The 24,536-nt window shown below is 33.1% G+C and overlaps 1 protein-coding gene, 1 long non-coding RNA gene and 1 pseudogene across 3 annotated transcripts in view; all 3 read left to right on the forward strand.

Annotated features, from left to right (window-relative positions):
• Positions 1-6,104: 6,104 nt before the first annotated feature.
• LOC145938884 (uncharacterized) lies at positions 6,105-7,666 on the forward strand (the record flags this gene model as incomplete). The annotated part of the gene is made up of 2 exons (XM_083042753.1): positions 6,105-7,424; positions 7,531-7,666. A coding segment is annotated over one exon (879 nt), but the record flags the coding sequence as incomplete, so codon positions are not given.
• Positions 7,375-9,576, forward strand: LOC145938890 (uncharacterized; annotated as a pseudogene). The gene is made up of 6 exons (XR_014425751.1): positions 7,375-7,384; positions 7,531-7,779; positions 7,866-7,961; positions 8,085-8,260; positions 8,557-8,792; positions 9,409-9,576. The product of XR_014425751.1 is annotated as an uncharacterized LOC145938890 (transcript).
• Positions 9,577-10,827: 1,251 nt separating this feature from the next.
• Positions 10,828-24,536, forward strand: part of LOC145938010 (uncharacterized) — a 106,189-nt gene continuing 92,480 nt past the window's right edge. The window contains exons 1-3 of the long non-coding RNA XR_014425665.1: positions 10,828-11,440; positions 21,830-22,132; positions 22,267-22,310. This is a non-coding gene — a long non-coding RNA (uncharacterized LOC145938010). The remainder of the gene's footprint in view (positions 11,441-21,829; positions 22,133-22,266; positions 22,311-24,536) is intronic.

The raw sequence follows: 24,536 nt of genomic DNA on the forward strand, positions 1-24,536 counted from the left end.
GAAGGCGTCGCTAGCGTGTATTACATTTAATACTTCTTTATTATCCTTTACAGTGGACGCGATATTTGAAAATTGCGTAAACTTGATATCGACTGTATTGGTAATTTTAACCAATCGGTCAAAAGTTACATCGATGCATGGATCGAGATCGAACATACGGTGTAACGTCGATTCGATCATCATCATGCATACACTTGAAGATTCAAGACTTATTAACTTGGCGTCGTTAATCGTACGAACTCGCACTGTTAGTGGTCCAAGGCTTATAAAACTGTAGGCATCTTTAGAGTCGTTTCGAAGCAGATTCTGAATATTGTAACGTTGCTCGTAGAGTCCCTTCCACGCTTCGAGAGATAGTATCAGTTCCTTTCCTCGATGATCTCCTATGGCGATTTCCACTTTGATACCAATTTCGAGGAATTTAAATCCCGTAGCTGTCAATGCATATCGTTTGCATAGTATACGAACCGCATGAGGCTTTAATGAAAAGCTGTAAAAATGAAATTAGTTTAAAAATAAAACAATTTGTAAAAAATATAAAGACAAAATAGAAAAAGTTAAACTTACTTGTCGCATTTGTTCTCAAACGATGAAGTTTCATCACAATTCGGTATGTAATTATTCACATGTCTGCCGGAGCCGCTGCTTCTTTCGGTGGAGTACATATTTCCAGATTTTAAAAGTGAAACCACCAGTACGAACGGTTAACGCGACACTGATCGTATAAAGAAATTAATCGAGTGTTGTACATGACGCTTATATTTAAAAGTAGTGGGGTAAATGTGGTGGGAGATTCTAGAATACTATTGGCGCTATGAAATTTAGAAGGGGAAACGGCGCTCGGATAAAAAGAATTCTTAGAAACGATTCGTGAGGAAAGGGTTAGGGAAGGGGAATAAGAGATAAAACACATTAATGTTTAAATATTTTATTTTTCCAAATCTTGCAATTCTTTCTGGCGTTGCGACCACCAGTTAAATATTTTGAATACATTTTGTAATGCGCAATTCTTAACATGTTTTCCACATCGCATAGTGTTTTTAGCATCTAGATTATTTAGAGACTCGATATCATCGTAATCAGCATCCAAGGTCTCAATAATGAAACCGTTTCCCGCATCATCCAATATATCGGCTAACCATTCTCGCTTTTCAAGTCCTTTTACATATACGAGAATGGATTCTTCTTCTTCTTCATGTGGTCCACCAACGATAGCTGTTGTAATCAAACGCTGAGCCATGCTATATGGAACGTTTCCATCATTCCATCGTAATCCATGATGATTTCGAGTCAACCATGAGGCTTGGTGTCTCTCCGATTTTATGAGCACATTCCATGGTACAGGACATGCGAAAAAATAATGTGATAAAATAAATCCTCTTCTCAGGATTGCCGCTTCCTTTACAATGAATTGTTTATTGAGGATAAACCCCTGTAGATCCACAAACGTTGGTACGGACATGACGAAATCTCTCTCTTCGATGTATCAGTTTAAAAAGAAGAATGACAACCATCTCATAACACTTTGATTTATATTCTGCTATGTTTCCCCCTCTCTAAATTGTTGGTGCATTTAGGTGATTTTGCGCACAACGTTGGTCAACGGGTTGTACTGGATCACGCGATCATGTATGATGAGACAGTATGCAGAAGTATTCATCGGCACGTTTTCCTACACTCAAATTCCAATCTCACATCCACGGTTGCGCTCTTGATCGATTCGTTTAGTCGAGAACAATCGATGATTACGAATGGGCCGTTACGTAGAAACATTGAGACGGTGAGACTCGGCTCGAGATACTCGTATCCGTAATAGTTTTTGCAGAAACGCGCATACGTGTCGTACAGAATCGACCATCTGTTTTTATCGAAGTCCAGATTCATGTCGTCGTACGGATAACATTCCGAGTTCAGATAGAGTTTCACGTTGGTCAATTTACAATCGTCGAATCGACTCATATCCTCAGACATGACATTCTTCCGGCCTGTCTGCAGAGCAAAGATAACGTATCGTGGTTTCTCCAGCTGAGTCGCGGTTTTAATGGCCCACGAATGCTTGGTTGTACGCTGCAATAGCGGAAACTCATACAGATCCCACGAGCGAAAACCCATGCTGAGGTAGCGTCCGCTTTCCAGAGCGCGCAGCATAGACAGCTTCTTAATCTCGCTCAACAACACATGTGGCATTCGCCATTGTATCTTGAATATGTTGATCACAGGCTCCAGCGTCGAATCTCCAACCAGACAATTGTTGTCGTTGCGCGATCGTATTAAGATCAACTCGTGACGAGTGTTAATCACCACTCGTCTGTAATCATCGCAAAATCCCAATAACATGTAGAGCGGCACGCAAAAATTGAAGTTTCCATTCACAGTAGTCGGATCACTCCAACTGGCGTTTCTCATAATCACGCTTCTATCGGATGATATCGTTACATAGTTTTTGAGCAAACTTGTTATTCCCACGTTTCTATTGCGATCAATCTCCACGCCATCGAGTTCATATCGAATCTCATCAAACATGAATGCGACGCAATTATTTCCCAGTATCACATCAGATCCTTCGGCTGGTCTATTTATCCTTAATTCTCCTTTGATGTATAAAAAACTGTCAAACGGCAACGTATACAGATCCTGTTGTTGTATGGGTATTCTTATCTCATCACTGTGTCCGAACGTGGTGTTGGCGAACGGGTTGTACGTGTGAGTCTCAATTTTGATGATGCGATCGTCGAAGACTGGCTCTTCCCCGATGTTGAGGATGTCGGTCATTGTTCAGATATTTCGCACCGCGAATCCCAAAGATTGTAAAAACACAACGTTTGATGCGTTCAGTTTCTTTTTCTTGGCGCAACCGGATGATTGGATATTAGCGAATGTCGACGTTGTTGTTGTTGTCGCTGGCTCCGTAAAGATTGTGTTATCTCTCGTGTCTTTCGATCCGTTCAACACAAGCATCTCCTACGCCGCACACGTACGTTATCGCTGTCGTCGTCGTACGTGCAATCTAATGGTGATCTCTTCTCCTCGAAAATCGAGCAATCGTCTGTCCTGGTCAACAACGCGTAACGTTAAATCCGTAATGCTCCGCGCGATGATCGGCAAGTAAATGATGTGCGCCGGTGTTTCCGATATCTTATATCCTGGTGGTACCATCGGTGAAAATTCATGTATCGTATGAACGAGTTTGCCGTTGCTGTATGCACCCGCCGTCACGTTACACTCTACGCGGATAATGTTCACGTTGATAATGTTAATCGGCATGTCCGACTCCATTTTCGCGGCTGCAGTATACGGTTCGAGAATCCCAGCAGCGATCCAATGTTGTTAGACTTGTTAAAATTCATTCTGTAGGCGCATTTGATCTCGCTCCTCATCGTATTGTAATTAGCGCGGAGCACTATCGGGTATTCTTCATCTTCAAAATCACCATTGTCAATGTGTTTTTTATCGTCATCACGAACAGCGTGTCGCGGACGTTTTCGTGAAAAGATTGCATGTTTCAAAAACTCATGTATCGCTTGCAGCTCGTACGATCCCTCGGGAATCGTAATTTCCGCGTCATCTTTGCCAAAGTAAAATTTATTATTCGAGGAATTCACGTTCGATATCGTGTGATAAGTCTCAAAATCCGCTAGACCGAGTTCGTATTCATCGTCGCTCAAATCTATGGCGGGAAAGTAGTTTGCCGCGAGGACGCTACTCTTTCCAGTCAGCGTGAATGTCATAGACATATCGGCAAAACTGTTTAACGAATACTGAGTTAAATAATGCAATGTCCGTCTTTAAATTCACGTGTATCGACCGTTCGGAGAAACTGCAAACACAATTGTCCACAGATGCTCTGATCATAAGTTTGAACAGGTGTGTGATTGTACTGTATCTTTGTCACGTTCCGCCCGAAATATTGCACCAATTCATTCGATGGTCGAAGATTGCCAAAACTGTCGAAATATATAGCGCGATTCCCCCTCTTTGCGTACGCCACCCAATGAGTACCCGATCCTTTAGCGTTATCCAAATTTATGATGCTGCTCTCGTTTTGATATATACCACCGATCGGTTGCGAATCACGCATGAAAACACCTCTAAAGTATGGAATGCGCATACGTTTTGCCAGTTGCAGCAATTGTATATTAGTAGTTTCGCCCTTTGGCATTTTTAGCGTCTCTTTGACGTTTCTTTTTCCCCCTTTTTTCTCGTTGAAACTCCTCGTCCACGTTTGTATGGAGCGAGATACAATCCGTGACCTTCCATGGCGCGATTGTGACGTAGCATCTCTTGCAACTGACGTTGTGCAGCTTTTCCATCGTTCACCATCTTTGCTACACCAGCCGCTCCACCAATCATGGATCCAAGCGCGCCCAACATTGGTAGAATTGGCAATATGCCACCGCGTTTCGATACCGGAAGTATCCGTTTCTTCGTCGTCTTTTTCTTTGTCTTCAGGCCCATACCGAGCTTCGTCTTGGTTTTCATCGCTGCCCAGACAGCTGTGGCGGCGGCTCTTTCACCGAGAGTCGAATCTCTCGCAATGATACGAGTTCGCGCTTTGTCGGCGAGTATCTTATCTGCCACGTGTCTCTCGGTGAGATCGTTGCTCCGAGAGTACGCAATATCGTGTTCACGGCACGCCGTGTCCAATGGGTTGATACCTCGATCGCCTCTGGCTAATCGCTTTTGTAGCCGCGTGCCCGGACCACAAAACTGATAGCCGGGGATATGGAATTCGATTGGAAGTGCGTTTATTGCGTGATTTAATAGTCCTCTACCTATATTTTTCGCTGACATTCGCTGCAATCCTTTATCATCGGCGCTGGACCGTCGATGTGCGTTCGCTGCCACGGTCGATTGTAATGTTCGAAACAGCGGCGACAGGCCTGAATCTCTGGATCCGCCTTTATGTGTTCCGGAAGCTTGTCCCACACGTAGTGGATGTGATTTTCACATTGCAGTAAAACTGCTTTTGACACAAATTGCAGCTGTTCGGCGCTTAAACCGTAAATATCGGAGGCACTTGTTAGCAGAACAAACATTTTTTCGTTACTGAGGGATTCGTGGTTCCGCGCAGTTATAAATAGGCAAGCGTTCGATTCAATCGGGGAGTGGGAAAATGAGATTCGTGCGACAACAGATGACGATACGCGTGACGAATTGCGACGACAGATTACGCTCGGTGGGGGACAACGCGGATATGCGCAGACATGGTACGATGTTGCCGACTACTATACGCGCGATCGTATGCGGCCCCTCGAATTGCGGTAAAACTAATGTCTTGATTAGTTTGATAGAAAGCCCGCACGGTGTTTGCTTCGAAAACGTGTACGTGTACTCAAAGTCGCTGCAACAGCCAAAATATCGGTATCTGGAGAATTTGTTGACGTCGATCGAAGAAATCGGCTACTTTACATTCTCCAATAACAGTGACGTCATTCCACCGAGCGAGGCATGTCCAAACTTGATTTTCATCTTTGATGACGTGGCGTGTGACAAGCAAGATACGATAAGAGAGTACTTTTCAATGGGACGCCACTCGAACGTTGATTGCTTCTATCTCTGTCAGACGTACGCGAGAATACCAAAACATCTTATACGCGACAACGCGAACTTACTGATCTTGTTTAAACAGGACGGTACCAACTTGAAACATGTGTACAACGATCATGTGAATACCGACATGTCGTATGAAGATTTCAGTAAATTATGTCGTATTTGTTGGCAACAAAAGTATGGATTCCTAGTGATAGACAAGGACAGCTTGCTTACAAACGGGCGATACAGAAAAGGATTTAACGAGTTTGCGATACCACAAAACGATTAGTCGCTGCCGATATTCTGTCGAGAAGAGTGAAACGCGAACACTCTGCAGACATGATAACCATCTGATAACCATAACATTCGCGAGCGTGAAAAGATTGCGAAGGAAATTGTGAAAATGAGCGAATCGATCCGTAAGAAACATCGTGCTTTAAAGACTGGTAAGATCGATGACGATATCGCAGTCAAGACTCACTTTAAACCTATTATCGAACCACTACAAAAGATTGTCGACAACGCGAGCTTGATCGCAGTGAAAAACGAACCTGAGAGTAAAGACGTGAAAATTAAAACGTTACCCGCTGTACGAGGAGGAGGAGGAAAATGCGACACCGAAAAAGAGAAAACGACCAAACACAAATCGCTCATCGACATCACGTACATCGGACGGATTTTTACTGGATGAACCACCGATAAGCTCTACACCGTCCACCTCTACACAGTCCGCGACAACGAGAATCCTACCATTTACAATACCCGAATCACTCGCAAACGAAAATGTTTTCGAAACCACAAGCAATTCACTTGAAACATCCGTTCGAAACACGTTACAAACGTCGGAAGGTCAAGAAATGTTGCGAGAGCACTTCGGACCACTGGGACAAAAATACATGGGCGCTCTCCTCGGTGGCGATAAAAAAAGCGAGATCGATCACGTATATGGTGTCTATTTCGAAAAGGATGGAATGTTGCTCGGTAACAAACGATTTGACATGGATAAATATGATTCTATAATTATAGACAAAGTAAAGTACATTGGTACACCTGGATTATACGAGCTAGTCTTCAAGAGGATTCCCGATGATGTTATTTACACGGAAGACGATATGCAAAAATACAAGAGCATATTATTGGCGACGAACGCGCATAAACGCAAATATGATGCGCAAGGTCAATTACGGAGCAACAGGGGATACAAATACAAACAAATAATCGCACCGTTGATGTCAATTGAAAAGAAAAAATCTGGAAAGGGTGTATTCATGCCTCAAGCGATGACGCTAACCGACAATAAAATTGATTACGTGCACTGGGACGACCCCAACGAGCTAGTGGATCGGGTACGATTGCTCGATGCTTCGCGCCGAGCTGGCCACAACGCTCACGACAATGAGATCCTGTCGATCATCGAGGAACTTCGCGAAGCAGGCATTATTATAAAATAACGGGTTCTCGGCAAAACTAATCAGTCGATCGGCGTCATTCGCATCGAAAAATGCCTATCAACAAATTTGGATTATTCGAACGGAGAAATGATGCAACTGGCACAAGCGATCATTGGGATAGATTGGTGAGAAGTTACGTGCGCGGAAACGCTCTGTGTCGTGTCGCTACAGACTATGATGCAAGATCGCGCAAGATTCGTCGTGTAGCGCAACCTGAAGCTGACATTGATGCTGTCAACAAACTGTATGTGGAATCCTGCGTTAAAAGATTGATGAATCAACAGAAAGAATCAGATGAGAAGCTGACTTCGTTCGAGAAGGACGTGCGAGCAGTACAGACTGTGATAAACGAACTTCAACGTACGTTAATGCTAACTCAAAAACGACCTGAATGAGCAGCAGTGAACGGGTTAGGAGCGGCTACGAACGGCTCAGGAACGGGTCAGTAACAGAGATATTATCGTGTCATAAATTATTGTGCCATATAGATATTTTTAATAATATAAAAGTTATATATCTATTTAAAAGTAAAACATTTCTTTTTTAGTTAACTATACATTGGCGAGAAAAAAATTAAAAGATGCTGAAGAGTTATCGGATCTAAATTCTGGTACTGATAGAGATGAATATTTTAAAAAATCCCGAAAAATTAGAGCCGCAAAAATATTAGACGAAGATACGAGTAACGACAGTGAAGAATCGGATAGTTCACTTATTTCGAAACTTCCAAAAGTTCCTGAAAAGCATAATTATGCAAAAACTAAAACGACGAAAAATGCAACAGTTTCACAAACAGGTAAAAGCATAATAAAATAACATTAGAAAAAATAAACTCTAAAAACAAGAAAGTATAATAACAAAATACTGATTTACAAATTGCAGATTGTAATTATAATTATATAAATAGCTTCCAAAAAAATTGTAATCATGAAAAGTCGAAGGACACGTGCATTCAACAAAAATCACAGGATAATTTTCGTAAGCATGATTTTGTTCGAAACATTATGTATTAAAATAATTATAAAAGATGTTTATATTGTAGCTAATAAACATTAAAATTTTATGACATTGAAATGTAATATAAAAATTAATTTTTTTTAGGTGAACAATGTGATGATGAAGCCTTGCCTGACACGTTTGCAGGCTCACAGTCATTTACTACGGATTTAGATTCCGTTGATGAATGTATTGAAACACAAGCCACAAGCATGTCAATCCAATCAAATATGCAATCTCAATCTGATGAGGCAAAGAGCACGATATGAATAATAAACAAGGTAATATATTAACTGTAGTCTTTTTTTTACTTAGGTAGACAGGTATGACTATCTGTTACATAGGCTGCTTTTGCGACACAATCAAAATGATCCTGCGCTGTGATTGGTCAAATTTGAAATTTCTTTAAATTTCAGATTTGAGCAATCAGCGCAGGATTATTTTAATCTGGATTATTTTGATTCTGTCGCGAAAGCAGCCATAATTCAAAGTATAACATGAATCACATATATAATGTTTAAAAAGAAAAAAATTTCTGTACTAGTTTTTTAACATTAAATTTTTCATCTCTACATAGAAACAGAAAATTTTCAACGGTTTGTCGTTGGAAAGTTAATCAGTTTCGAATTGAAAATAAATTCCATTCAAAAGCATCAACAACTCATCGTAGAAAAACTTCCAATTGCTATTAACATCAGAGAAGAAGAAACAGAAAATATAGACATTTTTCAAGATTTGCCATTGCAAAATCAAAATGATGTCCAAGCAATGGAAACGAAATTAATGAATGATACAATTTATCGAAACCAGATGGTAAGTTCAATCTTGTCATATTAATTCTACAAAGTATCTTTGGAAAAAAGATAGAATAACTTATCCGGAAGATACAATTTTTAGTAAAAGTTTTAGTAAAATTATTGTTAAAAAACTTTTTATGTATCATATTTTTAGAATGTAACATAAATTAATAGAATTACCAAAATGGAATTACTGGATTTATTATGTGCTACAATATTTGCCGTTACTTAATATATTTAAAAGTTTCTGAAGAACAATATATATTTACATTCAACAAGCTTTTTTAATAATTTTTTAAAGAAAATATACGAACATTTTTTTACAAACATTGAAACTTTAAATCTTTTAATTACTTTTCAAATTCAAAATTGATATTTTTGTTTAGAAATTCTTTATATAAAAAAGTTTTTTTTTTAAATAAAAATATAATAAATTAATAAATATAACAAATATAAAAACGAAATTATATATTTTGGCTAAATGTTTTAAAATAATTATTTATAGACAAATGTTATATTAATATGCAAAGTAATTTTATATACAAATAAATATTTGAGAGAACATTATTTCCATATATACACAAATATTTGTTTTATAAACTTTCATAACACAATTTTTAAAATAATTGTAGATTAAACAATTGGTTCGTGTTATATGTAAAGATCTCAAGAGTTCATGTATACATTTGATGAGGAGAATATTTTCGAACGATGTAGCAGTTCTTTACAGCTGGTATGGGGCAAAGAAAAAAGAAAAATTTTCACAGCTACAAATTTGTAAAGTAATTATGTGTAAGTAGAATGAATTAATAATTCTTTATTTTACATTACTAAAATTATTTGTTACAATAATCTATAACAATTTTTTTTATTTAGTAGTGTTAAAAAGAAAGCATACTAAAATGTTCAGATTTTTAAACATTCCCTTTTATATATAGTAGAAATGAAATATACAAGTATCTCTTAATTATTACTCTAAATTAGATTTAAGAAATTTGTCCTAAAATTTATTAAATAAATTCTAAAAAAATTTATTTACTCTTTTCAGGTGTAATAAGAAAACTGCATCAAAATGCAACGGATGAACAGATTTCCGCGCCAATAAAACTATGGCTAGCCCATGCAAAAGAACGTATGGGGAGAGAAAAGGAGCAAATAAGCACAGCACACTAAGAATAAACGCCGGTAGATGAAGAATCTGTCGTGAGGATAATCTCGCCGGATTTCAGATTGAAAATCTGTGATTGATTTTGAAAAAGTTTTACGTATAAAGATATATATACACAATATATTTTAGGCTATATATTTTCAAATCTATTATTATTTGATGAGATACTTAATTTGAAATTAAGTGAAATTTTGTCTTATTAAATTTTTATTTAATTGTATTTCAATTCAATCTTTTAATTTATCTTTTATTAAATATTTTTCTTTCTATTTAATTCTCGTTGGAACGTGTCTCTCTGTTTATTTAAATTTTATGAATATTTATTATAATCTCAAAACAATAAACATATAAAGGAGATGAAATATTTCATCCTATTTTTACTATTCTATATAATTAACAGAAAGTAAATAATCATTTGAATCATTTTTGCTAATTCTTATTCTAAGAATATTTAAGCATATCAGTATCAATAAAAGAGCGCGACATATAAGATATTGCACCGAAGTTACTTATATATATATATATATATATATATATATATAACTTCCTATACACTATATATACACTATATATATATATATAGTGTATATATAGTGTATAGGAAGTTATATATATATATATATATATATATATATATATATATATATATAAGTAACTTCGGTGCAATATCTTATATGTCGCGCTCTTTTATTGATACTGATATGCTTAAATATTCTTAGAATAAGAATTAGCAAAAATGATTCAAATGATTATTTACTTTCTGTTAATTATATAGAATAGTAAAAATAGGATGAAATATTTCATCTCCTTTATATGTTTATTGTTTTGAGATTATAATAAATATTCATAAAATTTAAATAAACAGAGTACAAATTAATTTAGTAATATCCTAATCTAACCTCTAATCCTAAATATATATGCATAATATATCGGTAATAGACTGAAGATATACCGTTAATATCCTATAGATATCACTGATATATACAACCCCTAATCCTAAATATATATGCATAATATATCGGTAACATACTGAAGATATACCGTTAATATCCTATAGATATCACTGATATATACCATAAGATCTTCTTAGTATATACTAGGAACTAAAATAGACGGACATTAGAGCATTCTTAGTACGTACTCAGTACATCATAGTACGTATCTCGAATGCTCTGAGAATATACTCAATATACTTTTGCGATATTCTCCGAACATTCTTAGTATCTACATGTGCTGTTAGGGTTGTCATTTCCTGTATGTATACAATATTCAAAGTATAATAATAATAATAATAATAATCGTATTTTCCTGTTTTTTACAGATTCATGAAATGAAAATGATTGGAGGATCTGATCCAGGCAAATGTGCAAGAACCACATTACGCTATTTTATATAAATTAGGTAGCCTTGAAGTATTCCTGGTCTGGTCAAAAGAATACGCGGAAATTTCGAGAGATACTAATTTCCCAACTTATTGTCGGTTTAATATTTTATAGGTAATATTTAAGGTATATCCAAATAAATTGTCATAGATCCATAACATAACATAAGTATAATATATATACATAAAGAAATGGATTGGTCTATTTCTTTATGCGTATTTTTATGCGCTATGCAAATTTGTCTGCATATTCTCACAATCAGCTTTTACACAGTGATAAGCGATTAATTGAAAAAATATCCATTCTTTTCAAATCATCATTTTTTATTGAATCAGTAATCAAATATTAATATTGAATTTTTTTGTCATATCTATATGACTAATTAGAAAATTTTCTCTTACAGAAACTATTTCGAAAATAAAAAGCGTCCCTAAAAACGATATTGAAATAATAATAAAGAAGTGGCTGGAGCACGCTAATGACCGATTAAAAAGTAAAAATTGATTTTTTTTACTTTTTCAATAACGGTATAAAAACTATTTTTTCTTTCATAGTTTATTAAAATATAATATAGTGATTCATATATTTTGTTTTTGATTCAAAGTTTATCACAGAATATTTTCAAGATTATTTTGTGTGTGTCTTAACTCTTATTTAACGTTTAGTTTTATAATATTTTAAACATTGCCATATATGTATTGTTCTTTTCAATGTATTTGAACTTTTTGTTGTTAATGTATTATTCTAATTTGTGTACGTCGTTTTGATAAAAGTATATACTCATTATTTTATATTGTAAATCAATCTGTGATATTAAAACGATTAATGGAAACAATGTGATTTAGGTTTGAAACCAAAGAATATAAAAAACGTACAAAAATGTACAAACATATAATACTTTTAATAAAAGTAATATTTTATTTGTAATAAAAATCAAAATATGATTTATTCTTTAAAATTAAGAAATATAAATTAAAATATATTTTGCATTAAAAATATATTTTATGGAAAAATGTATTTTATACGATAAATCAGTTTGTTACTATAATACAAATATTTTACTAGATTTCTCCGTATTGTCATTTTTTGTTGCAGTATATTTCTATATAGCGTGAATTAAAAAAAGATTTATCGTATAAAATACATTTTTCCATAAAACATATTTTTAACGTAAAATATATTTTATTCGAAGCATCGCAAAAGAATCCTTTACAATCTATCCAAGAACAGTTTTTAAATCCAGAAAGAAAATAAAGCGACCTCTTATGGAGTTCTGTTAAAATACTATTTCAAATTTTTATAAAATATAAAATAGAATTCTTATAGAATATAAAAAGATTTCCTTTTGTATTCGAAAAAGGGCTCAGAATTGGTGACATAAAAGTGAATTCTTTTGGAATTCTTAAGAATGCTTTTAGAACAGAAATGGGATGGAAAAAGAATTCTTTTTGAAAATATGGAATTCAAAACAAATTTTTTTTGGGTTCTCTGTGCTTAACTTTTCGATTTATGTGCTAATATATCGAGATGATTTTGATTTTTGCCCAGAAACCCTTAAGGGACTTTCCTTATGAAGCAAAGGGTGGGATTCTAATATAACTCATTATAAATTGCAAAAATAGGGAAATTAACTATGAACAATAAGTCTTTCGTTTACACGCTTATATGACAATGACTTTTGCATGTCAATCATGAGTTATATATACATATATAAACTCGGCCACAAAAAGCGGTACACTTGAAAAGTAATAAAAAATAGTGAAAGTTTAAGAACTTATAACTCAGCTAATAATTATTATATCAAGGTATTTAAAAAATGAAAATGAAGCTTGAAGTCTATAGTTTAAGAAAATTTTAGTTCCGATTACGTGGAATGATCAGTTTTGCAATGACAAGTGACAGAGTGAGAACCTACAAAACTGATAAATAGAAGGTCCACTTTCCTGAATTGCACGACGTGAATCAGTTGACGTAGCTCAATGGGATAAAAATCACGTAAAAATTCAAAATTTTCTCTTTAAAATGCACTTTGGCGGAACTCGATACGATAATTTTTCGCTGTTATCTCAATTTGAAAATAGTCGATTTTTTAACGACAAATTATGATTTAAAATGTATATCTGCTATTTTTATCAATTCGAACTGTTGCAATTCTATTTAAGAATGTTGCATTGAATGCGGGCTGTCCCAAAGCGATGCAAATCATGCCGGGCATCTCGCGTAAACAGAGTCCGAGTAAAACATTCGCGGGATTTTCGCCGTACGAGTTCGGTATTACTTCCTCGGGGATCGGAGGGTATCCATGAAGATTACCCCGTGTAAAAAAAAAGAAGAAAAAGACAACAAAAAAATTTGCTTTCTTGCTTTTTTGATATTATATTTTACCTCTTACTTGGCAAAATATTATTTTAGTTTTTTCATTAAATGTTTTTTTAAAATTGCTCATCAAAAGTACGATTACAATTTTATTCACCACATTAGCAGATGCTAAATATTTGTGTTTTACAGGATAATTTGCGTGAAGTGTATGGAAAGCTTTAAAAGTAATGTCGATAGTCTTTAATGACGTTTCCACTTCATATAAGGCATCGTCGAAAACAAAAATATTTTGATGACATTTTTGTAATGTAGGTCCGACAATAATTGTTTGAGGTAATGTTAAACCAAAACTTTTTTAATTTTTCTTCTTTTATCCAAAGATGGTTGAATATCTCAGGGGTCTACACACATTATTATATATTTAGAAGCTAATATACAATTTTTATTGAAATAAATAAGCAAAAATAATAATTAATAGAAATAAACAATAAAAAATAAGAATAAGAAATAGTAATAATAGCAAATAATAATTTACTAAATAATAATCACCATATATTGCACAAGTAAAGTAAAACAATTTATAACTATACCGGGTGTTCAAAATAAAGCGTTACACATTTTTAACTATAAAAATATTGTTTCTAGAGAAAAATGCTTCAAATAAAAGTTGCAATATTTCAAGGAAAATATAAGTTGATGTTATAGGAATGTTTAAAAAATATGTAGCTGCATGTTACAAATTGTATATTTTTTTTTAAACATAACTATGCGTTTTCTTTACATCAATTGATTTGTCTAATTATTCTATGCATAAAAATATTACGGTAAAATTATCGAGAACTAAATATTTTACAAATATTAGAGATATTTTGTATTTTATATAAAACAATATGTCAAATTAAGATATAAAATATCTCGTAAATCATTCAATTTTTGGTAAATATTGACAAAAGGGGACCCAGCCCCAATCACCTTGACCTTGACATATGTTGTCAAGGTCATAGGACTGAGTAACCTCCAAGAAATTTTAACCGTCGCTTGTTGTTTAATAAAAAGTTATTAATAAAAAAAATTGCAAAGAAGATATAAAATATCACAAACGTATATGCACGCACACACACACACACACACACACACACACACACACACACACACACACACACACACACGGAGGTGGGGTGCAAGGAGGGCCTTCGGCCCCCCTCCCGCACCCTCTCCGCCGGTAGGGGATGCATTGCGAAGAGTTCAATCACAATGGACACATGCTGTAAGTTGTAAAACGAGGTCCACCCTGCCTACCGGTGGGGCGGGCGCGGGAGGTGGGCCGAAGGCCCCCCTTGCACCCCCGTGTGTGTGTGTGTGTGTGTGTGTGTGTGTGTGTGTGTGTGTGTGTGTGTGTGTGTGTGTGTGTTTAGTAAACTTTTTTAGATAAACGTATTGATGCTTTTTTTGAAATATTGAGCAAAATGTATTCAATAAATAATTAATTCATCATATTAATATGTTATTTTTGAACACTCTATATCAAAAACTGAATGTTTATTTAGGTATATATATAGGTATATATAGGTAGAGCTATTTCTATGAACTCTGTCATCAAGTTTTTCACTGTTAGACTAGGTACAAATTTTAATTTTTACAAATCCTTTTTTTGTTAATAACTTTCTTCTTAAGAAGGAGCGACGGCTAAAATTTGTTAGAGGTTACTCAGGCCTATGACCTTGACAACATATGTCAAGGTCAAAGTGATTGGGGCTGGGTCCCCTTTTGTCAATATTTACCCAATTTTTGACTATTTACTTTTATAATTATGCAAAATGTTACAAGGAATCTATTTATATAAAACACATAGAGTAATTGTGCATTTAAAAAAATCAAGTTGACCTTAAAATGACCTTAAAACCATCACTTACAAATATACCTATAACATCAACTTATGTCCTCCTTGAAATATTGCAACTTCTATTCGAAATATTTTTCTCTGGAAACAATATTTTTGACAATAAAAATTTGTAACGTTTTGAACACCCGATATGTATATGTACACTTATAGACATAAAATTATCTTTGATTTCTTAATACAACGAACAAAATATGCTAATTACTCTATAATATTTCTTATAGCAGAGTTTCCCAAATTGGGCGCTACCGCCCCCCTGTGGGCGCTGGAGGGATCTGTGGGGGCTTTGCTTGCTTTAGGGGTAGTACGGGGGCGTTGAAATATTTTTTTAAGCAAACTTATCCACTTGATTATATCTTTAAAATTTCAGTTCCAAATTGTTTTATTTCAACTACGCTTACAATTATATTATTAGTTAAGATAAGAGATAGAGATAGATTTCCCGAGGGGGACGCTGAAAAAAATTATGTTTGAAAAAAGGGCGGTAAGTTAAAAAGATTTGGAAAACTCTGTCTTATAGTATAGAGGGTGCGTTTCAGGAGAAATGGTCAGCATTCTAGGACACGATCGTACACATCATTTTAAGCAAAAAAGTTTATATACACATGTGTCCTATTATGGACGGTTATAAAGATATAGCATGTTCAATCTTAAGAACGAATCCATTTATTAACTTAATAGAACCAAATTCTATGAAACAATTACATTAAATTTTGTTTACAATAAATTTGAATAATAATAATTATTAAATAATAATTTTAATTAATTAATAATAATTTTAACAGTGAACTTGAAACATTATTATAATTATACCAGGAACCAAAAATTTCAAACTAACACATAACTTATCATATATGTGACCTAATGTTTACATTCATAACCATGATAACAAGAAACGACGAAAATTTAATGTGATTGTTTCATAACATTTCTATTAATTGCAAGTTGATAAATATATTCGTTCTTAATATTGAACATGCATCTTTATAATCGTGCAGAATAAGACACATTTTTCTAAACTTTTTGCTTAAAATGATGCGTGTACAATTATGTCATAGAATGCTGATTTTACTCTTAAAACATCCTGTATATGCAGAAATATTATAATTTATAAATTAAATAATTTTTAAAATTTTTTTTGCCATTTTTATGTTTAAATTTAAATATATGACAAATAAATAATATATAATGTATATATATAAATATATATAATATTATTCATATTTTTAATTATTGAGATATTAACTCACTTTTATATGAAAAATAAAGTCTTCTGTAATTTCTTGACGCGAAGATTACCACTGACCAACTCCTTTCTGCTTTTTACTTTATAGCAGTATCAACTGGAAACAATTTGCTTAATAACATCAAGATTGACACTGTATTGTTCTCTATATTTAAAAATAAATTTGTATTACAATACAATATACATAATATACGTACCTGTATATAAAACATATCCAATCTGTAACCAAAAAATTTAATTGATTGTATATAATAAAAATTCTAACCTATTATCGATTGTTCATGCAATATATAATACTATTATTTTGTAATTTCTTTAAAATAAAATAATATAACATTGGCGATTCACGTTTTTGAACAGATCCAAGATAGTTTATCAAAATCTATTTCAAACCGAAATAATTAAATAAAATAAATAATTAAAGAAATAATTTTATATAAGACAATACAAATATTAATAACAATAACACATTGATAAAAACATATATACCAATGAATATCTTATTAGTGTATTTAAAGCAGAATACTGTATGATGAAATCATGAATATTAAATCTTTTTCTGCTCTTCCCTCTTAACAAATTCTTAAATTCACAAATTCTAAAAAGATATTTCGATGAAACAACACTACAAATCTCTTTGGCACACTTATAAAATTGTCCGAAAACTATGCTTTTCCCTTGACAGTTAATAAACAACCGTAAAATGAGTGTGATATCGGACTTTGTCATGTGGAATGACTGCGCATGCGCAAAGACCAGACGACTTGGACTTTATATTACGGTCATTTTACAGTTGTTGATTGATTATAAAGGGAAAAAGATAGTTTTCGGACAATTTTACAAGTGTGCCAAAGAATTTTGTAGTATTGTTTTATTAAAATATCTTTTTATTTAAAAATGGCACTCAAGAATTTTTAGCATGTGCTTTCTCGTCTCTGACGTCACGATTCCGACATGGTCGGCGAGGAGCCAGGAGCCTTAACTGTTCAATTCTAGCTTTTGAAGTTATTTCCCAAGAATTAAGAACTCTTGATCATGGTTGTATATTATGTTTTAATCAAGATGATCTATTATGTCTTGCGGATATTGCTCTAAAGAATATACAACATATCAATGAACTTAATGCTTTAATTTTTTAAATAAATCTATGTATGTGGATGTTACCTTCAATATTTTCGCAATATTTTTAACAGGCAAAATTTCAGATGTAGAATTATATTTATTGATCAATCCAGATTTAATTAATGAGTTTCTTATAATATTAATTTAATAATTTTACTTTAGAAATTATATTCTTTTACATTTTTGTATTGAAAGTATTATATAGCATGGTATACATTATTATATATTTAGCAAAAATTAATAAAAAAGTAAAACTGTACCATATGTTTATTAGGAAATAGCTCGATAATATTTTCAGCTAAAAAAGTGAGCCAATTTATGATAATTTTAAAAAATACTATATTTTTTTCAAATTAAAATTTAGTAATGAAATTAATATTTGAAAAATAATATAAATATAAAACCAAGGCCAACTTAACGAGTATAAATAAACAGGATGTAATGTTGATTAGTAAATCCTTTAGATCACACAAATAATAAATGGTTTGTTAATCTATCGGATTCAGTTATTCCGAGTAATGTCTCCAATCTTCTACAACTAGGTGCTAATTTCAGCCTTCCAATCAATAAAAATAAAAAAGTAACAATTCATCAAGGACATCGAAGGTAATTCAAAACGCAATAATATTAAAAATCTCAGAACGATACGAAATGTTGCGGTTCCTCAATTTTCTCACTACTTACATAAAGACATTCCTAAAAATCCAACACATGAAAAATTAATAACAATGCACAAATCAACAACAGAATTTTGCCGCCATAATCCAAACATCATATTTACACGAGCGGATAAAGGCAACGTCACCGTTGCAATGAATAAAACATATTACATTGAAAAGGTGGAAGACCTGTTAAAAGATCACAACACTTATTCCATTATTAAAAGCAACCCATCCTTACGAATCGAAAGAGAGTTAAATAACACGATAAAACAATGGCTAAAAAAAGAATACATCACTAAAAAAGAATATTATACACTACATTCAAGCGATTCGCTCCTACCAAAAGCTTATGGTCTCCCCAAGATCCATAAAAACGACGTTCCTTTCAGAATCATAGTCTCGTCGATCAATACAGCACTATATTCCCTGGCTTCTTATATTCACAAAATATTACTAAAGAATTTATCAAAAACCAGTAGCCATGTGAACAACAGCTTCGATTTATGCAGAACACTGTCTGGTAAAGCATTGGGACCTTCTGACATTTTGGTCTCGTTAGATGTCGTATCTCTCTTCACTAACATCCCTCTGGATCTTGCAATCAATAGCATCAGTAATAGATGGAATCATATCGAATTCCACACAAAAATTCCAAAAAAAGATTTTATATCAGCTACCAATTTTATACTATCATCCACATTTTTTACTTTCAATGACACAATTTATAAACAAACTTATGGGACTCCTATGGGATCCCCATTATCACCCATAGTCGCGGATCTAGTGATGCAGGATTTAGAGGAATCAATCTTAAATAGTCTAGGAACGAGCTTAATATTTTACTACCGTTATGTGGATGATATTATATTAGCAACTCAGGCGAATGAAATTGCGAACATTGTCGACAAATTTAATGATTATCACGAAAGGTTAAAATTCACGGTAGAATATGAGGAGGACCGCTGCATAAGCTTTTTAGACTTACATTTAAAAGTAATATAGACAATATATTATACATAGATTGGTTTCATAAAAAACTTTCTCAGGCAGAATTTTATCATATTTTTCTAACCATCCAATGTGCCATAAAATAGGAACAATATACAATTTAGTCGACAGAGCTTTATTGCTCTCACACCCTCAATTCCATAGAAAAAACTTGGAGATAATTATTAACATATCGCTCGACAATGGCTACCCCCTGGACCTCACTTTTAAATGGATCAATCGAAGAATAAAGAATCTTATTTTTAACAAATTGAATATAACAAATAAAAACTTGAATGTCATTAATCAACCTAACAATAGCGAAAACAACAATAAAAAATTATTTGTTATTCCCTACATCAATACAATCTCTGAATTAATTGCACCATCGATTTAAAAATTGGATATGACTGTTGGTTATCGATGTCTTAATAAACTAGAGAAATTTGTCAATGTACAAAAGGATAGGAACTACCATCCACATAATTCAAATGTTATTTACAAAATAAACTGCAATGATTGTAATGTAACGTATGTCGGACAAACAAAAAGACAATTACGCACTCGACTCACAGAACACATTAATAACATTAAATTAGATTCGTCAAGACATTCGGTAATTTCTGAGCATATTCTGAGTGAAAAACATACATTCAATTGGAACAATATTAAAATTTTAGATTTTGAACATATTTATCAAAAAAGACTTATTTCCGAAATGATACACATTAAAGAACAAAAAAACAGCATTAATTTAAAAAAGGACACAGAATTATTGGACAATGTTTATTTTGACATCCTAGAGGAAATAGGGCTGTTCTTCCGAATGGGACACTTCGAGTTGAGGGCAGCCCTTTTGCGTACTGAAAGTAGATACCAAAATAACGTATTATATAAAATTTCAGTCGCGGCAAATTATTTTTTCAAATGTTTTTATTTAAAAAAATTTTCTTAAAAAATTTTCTTTAAAAAAATTGGACACCGCACGTGCGAAGATCCACGCGCTGCCTACCGACGAGGAGGGTGCGGGAGGGGGGCCAAAGGCCCCCCTTGCACCCCCCCCCCGTGTGTGTGTGTGTGTGTATACATACGTTTCTGATATGCGTGGATCTGTCCAATGGTGTGGAGCCCCCGAAGGGGGGGGGGGCGAACTCACTGCATCCACGCATGTACTTTGCAAGATGAAACGAAGTTCACTCTACACCTAACATTGATATAATGTACCTAATCCTGAAGGATTACAATCCATTCAGGACAACACCCAGATATTTATTTATCCCTGTTCTTGGCATTACCCAGAACTAACGACAAGGACGTGGGAGGTTTTTAGTTCCATATTTTTTCTATTTTTTGTTTTTGTATTTTTTTTACATTTTGTATTTTTTAATTTTTTTGTTTGTAATTTTGTTTTTTTTTAAATTATATATGTAATTATATATTTATATATATTTATATATGTAAAAAAAAAAAAAGAAAGAGAATTCTCTGCTTTAACCAAAAACACAAACTGATAATTATAAAGTATTCTCTGCTTTAACCAAAAACACAAACTGATAATTATAAAGTATTAATACTGTTATTGAGTTTAATTGAGATTTTACTTTTAGGTAAAAACTGTTGAAAAAATGATTTGCCGCGGCTGAAATTTTATATATTACGTTGTTTTGGTATCTACTTTCAGTACGCTAAAGGGCTGTTCCGAACTCGAAGTGTCCCATTCGGAAGAATATCCGGAAATAGCTAACACACGATGATTTGTACTTTTTAGAGTTACTAGAACAACACAAGCGCGCGCTACGCGCGCGCCATTCTTCAATTTTATATTTAAAAAAATGATATTTAAAAAAAATAATATACCTAGTTTGTTTAAACTCGATTAAAATGTTTTTTCACAGAAATCAGCCGATTAAAGCGTTAATTTGCTAATTAATTAAAATTTTAAAATAATAATATGGTAAGAAATTAAATTAGTAATATGTAGTTGAAAATAATATGTTAATTATAATACCTTATTCTTGATTAATATTTTTTTGACAGAAATCAGCTGATAACTGTCAAAAATATTATAACATATTATTTAAAACATATTATTATTTTAATTTTGATAACATATTATTTATATTACATATTAATTAGCAAATTAACGCTTTAATCAGCTGATTTCTGTCAAAAAATATTAATAAAGCGAAAATTTGTTAATTAAATTTTAAAATAATATGTCATAAAAATTAAAATAGTAATGTTTTATTTTATTTTATTTGTTACAGGTATTGCTGATAAGCTGCGCGCAAATTTGACTGCGAATTCTCGAGTGTCGAACGGACGTTGATTCGTGTGATTGTAGTTTTCGCATCGCTTTTTCTCATTGCAAGTGCAATGCGCGAAATACGCGTGTGTCTCACGCGTCGCGTCGGAAGTGCCGTGTAAAGTTTCGCGTGTCGGGAGTGCCGTGTAAAGTATCGGACGATCGTAATTATTCGTGTTTTCGCGAGTGTCGTGAGTGCTACCATGAGCTAAGAGAGGAGGAGGAGCCCCGGGGAGGCATCGGACGACAACGGGGCAACTGTGAGGTAAAACCTATTTTTTTCTAAACTACATTGAGATATTCGATCATTTCCAAACTTTCAAAACACCTGTACACACACATACACCCCCCCCCCCTCCCCACACATGTATATACATAATTTGAATATTTTGTTTTCAGATCAATGTGTGCTGTATACTACAATTCCGCTATTGCACGGACCGGTGAGTGAGAAATTGTTTATTTCGATTGAATTAAGAAAATATTATAACATCCTTCTCTTAAAAATGCATGTTAAGTTCATTCTCGCAATATTGTTACATCTTTTCCGCGATGCTTATTGACTGTCTCGATTCGCATTGTGCGTTATATTCGTAGCATCGAGAGGTTGTCGCGAAAGTTAGTAGTTTGACAGTTTGTTCAAAATAAAATAAAATAAAATAAAATAAAATAATATGTTTTAAATAATATGTTATTATAATACTTTAAACTCTCTCGATTAATATTTTTGATAGTTATCAGCTGATTTCTGTCAAAAAATATTAATCGCGGATAAGATATTATAATATATTATTTACAACATATTACAATTTTAATATTTTTTACATATTATTATTTTAAAATTTAATTAGCAAATTAACGATTTAATCAGCTGATGTCTGTAAAAAATATTAATAAAGCGTTAATTTAATTAAATTTTAAAATAATAATATGTTAAAAATATTAAATAGTAATAAGATGTAAATAATATGTTATAATACTTTAAATTCGATTAATATTTTTTGACAGAAATCAGCTGATAACTGTCAAAAATATTAATCGGGTTTAAAGTATTATAACATATTATATAAAATTATATAATATTATTATTTTATTTAATTTTATTTTGAACAAACTGTCAAACTGCTAACCCTTGCAATGACAGCCTCTTGATACTATGAATATAACGCATAACGCTAATCGAAACACCCAATCAGCATCGCGGAAGAGAGGCAACATTATTTGCGAGAATCGACTTAACATGCCTTTTTTAGAAAGGGATTGTTTGGTACTCAGATATGCTCCCCATAGTCGGTTTTAAGATACACTGTAAGTGAGAAGTTAATGGCAAGAAATTTAACATATCTCAAGATATAATTGTAAGTGACTTTTTTTACTATATTGAGCTCGTGACAAAATTTTAACGCTTCTTTTTACCCACAGTTCCAGTTTATCATTAAAGACAAGTGTCAATCGAATATCATGGAACATACCAATTTTATACAATGACATTAATATTTGATCTTACCGAACTAACTTATTCTCGCCTTCCAACGAAGAATGGGTTTTATCATCACCATCGTACGCGTTCCATTTATAGAATTTTTAAACTTGTTAAGTTCAAATGGATTGTTACAACCTTTTTGCCATGGCTTCTTATAAATTATCTGTATACTACCTAAGCTTACATATAACGGCAACTCATTCGCTCGGCGCAACCTTAAACAATTTTTTTATATTATATTTGCTTTTTATATTATATTCTCTTTGTATTAACTCTACTCACGTACTGAAGAAGACTAAGTAAGTCGAAACGTATACGTATTATGATATATTTGAAATAAATTACTAATCAACATTACATCCTGTTTATTTATGCTCGTTAAGTTGGCCTTGGTTTTATATTTATATTATTTCTCAATTATTTGCTTTGCATCATACGAGCCTTACGATTAATTTATTTTTATTTGAAATTAATATTAATAAGAATGTATCTTTTATCGACATCTGCACTAAGCTCGACAGAGAGAACGCAATCCGCGACATAATTACAAAGAGAGACGATCAATGAGTTGACCATTCTGTTTATAAAATGATAGTACTTCCTTTCCTCGATACTCTCAGATAATATTCGTCTTAGGTCCTACATAAATTGTGAGGAATTAATTTTAATAAACTATGACATGTATATATGAACAAATAGCAGAATAATTGATATTTACATATTTTTCTGTTTTATCAGAAGCATCTGTACTAATTATTTTAATTTCATTTGCAGTGCCGATAACTGGTAACTGGTAAATTCAAATCAGGAATAATTTCTGTGTTATTTTCATCTTTTGTGTTGTTTTGGTCAATTGTAAGTGTCACAGATTGATCGATCTTCTTTCTGCTCAATAATTAATGAATTATTTTCCAACCATTCTTTCCATTTCAAATGAAACTTAATTCTATGACCTGTTACGTCCAGACTCGTGGAAGGAAGAGTCAGCGGAAGGGCGTAACTAAACTTACTTCGAACGACGGCAGACTATCCGTCTGTTCGACTCGAACGAACGTGCTTAGGCCTAAATAGGTCAACGACCGGGAAGGTCGCTTTTACTCTATTTAAAGGGCCGTTCGGTCGGTGGCCTCTTTTCGGTAAAAAAATTTAATCTTTATTATACGGGACAAGGCCTAGTGCGATTTCG

Source organism: Prenolepis imparis, unplaced genomic scaffold (genome assembly GCF_030444845.1).
Source record: "Prenolepis imparis isolate NDT839.2.m4 unplaced genomic scaffold, iyPreImpa1.0 SCAF_1, whole genome shotgun sequence".
Lineage (NCBI taxonomy): Eukaryota > Metazoa > Arthropoda > Insecta > Hymenoptera > Formicidae > Prenolepis > Prenolepis imparis.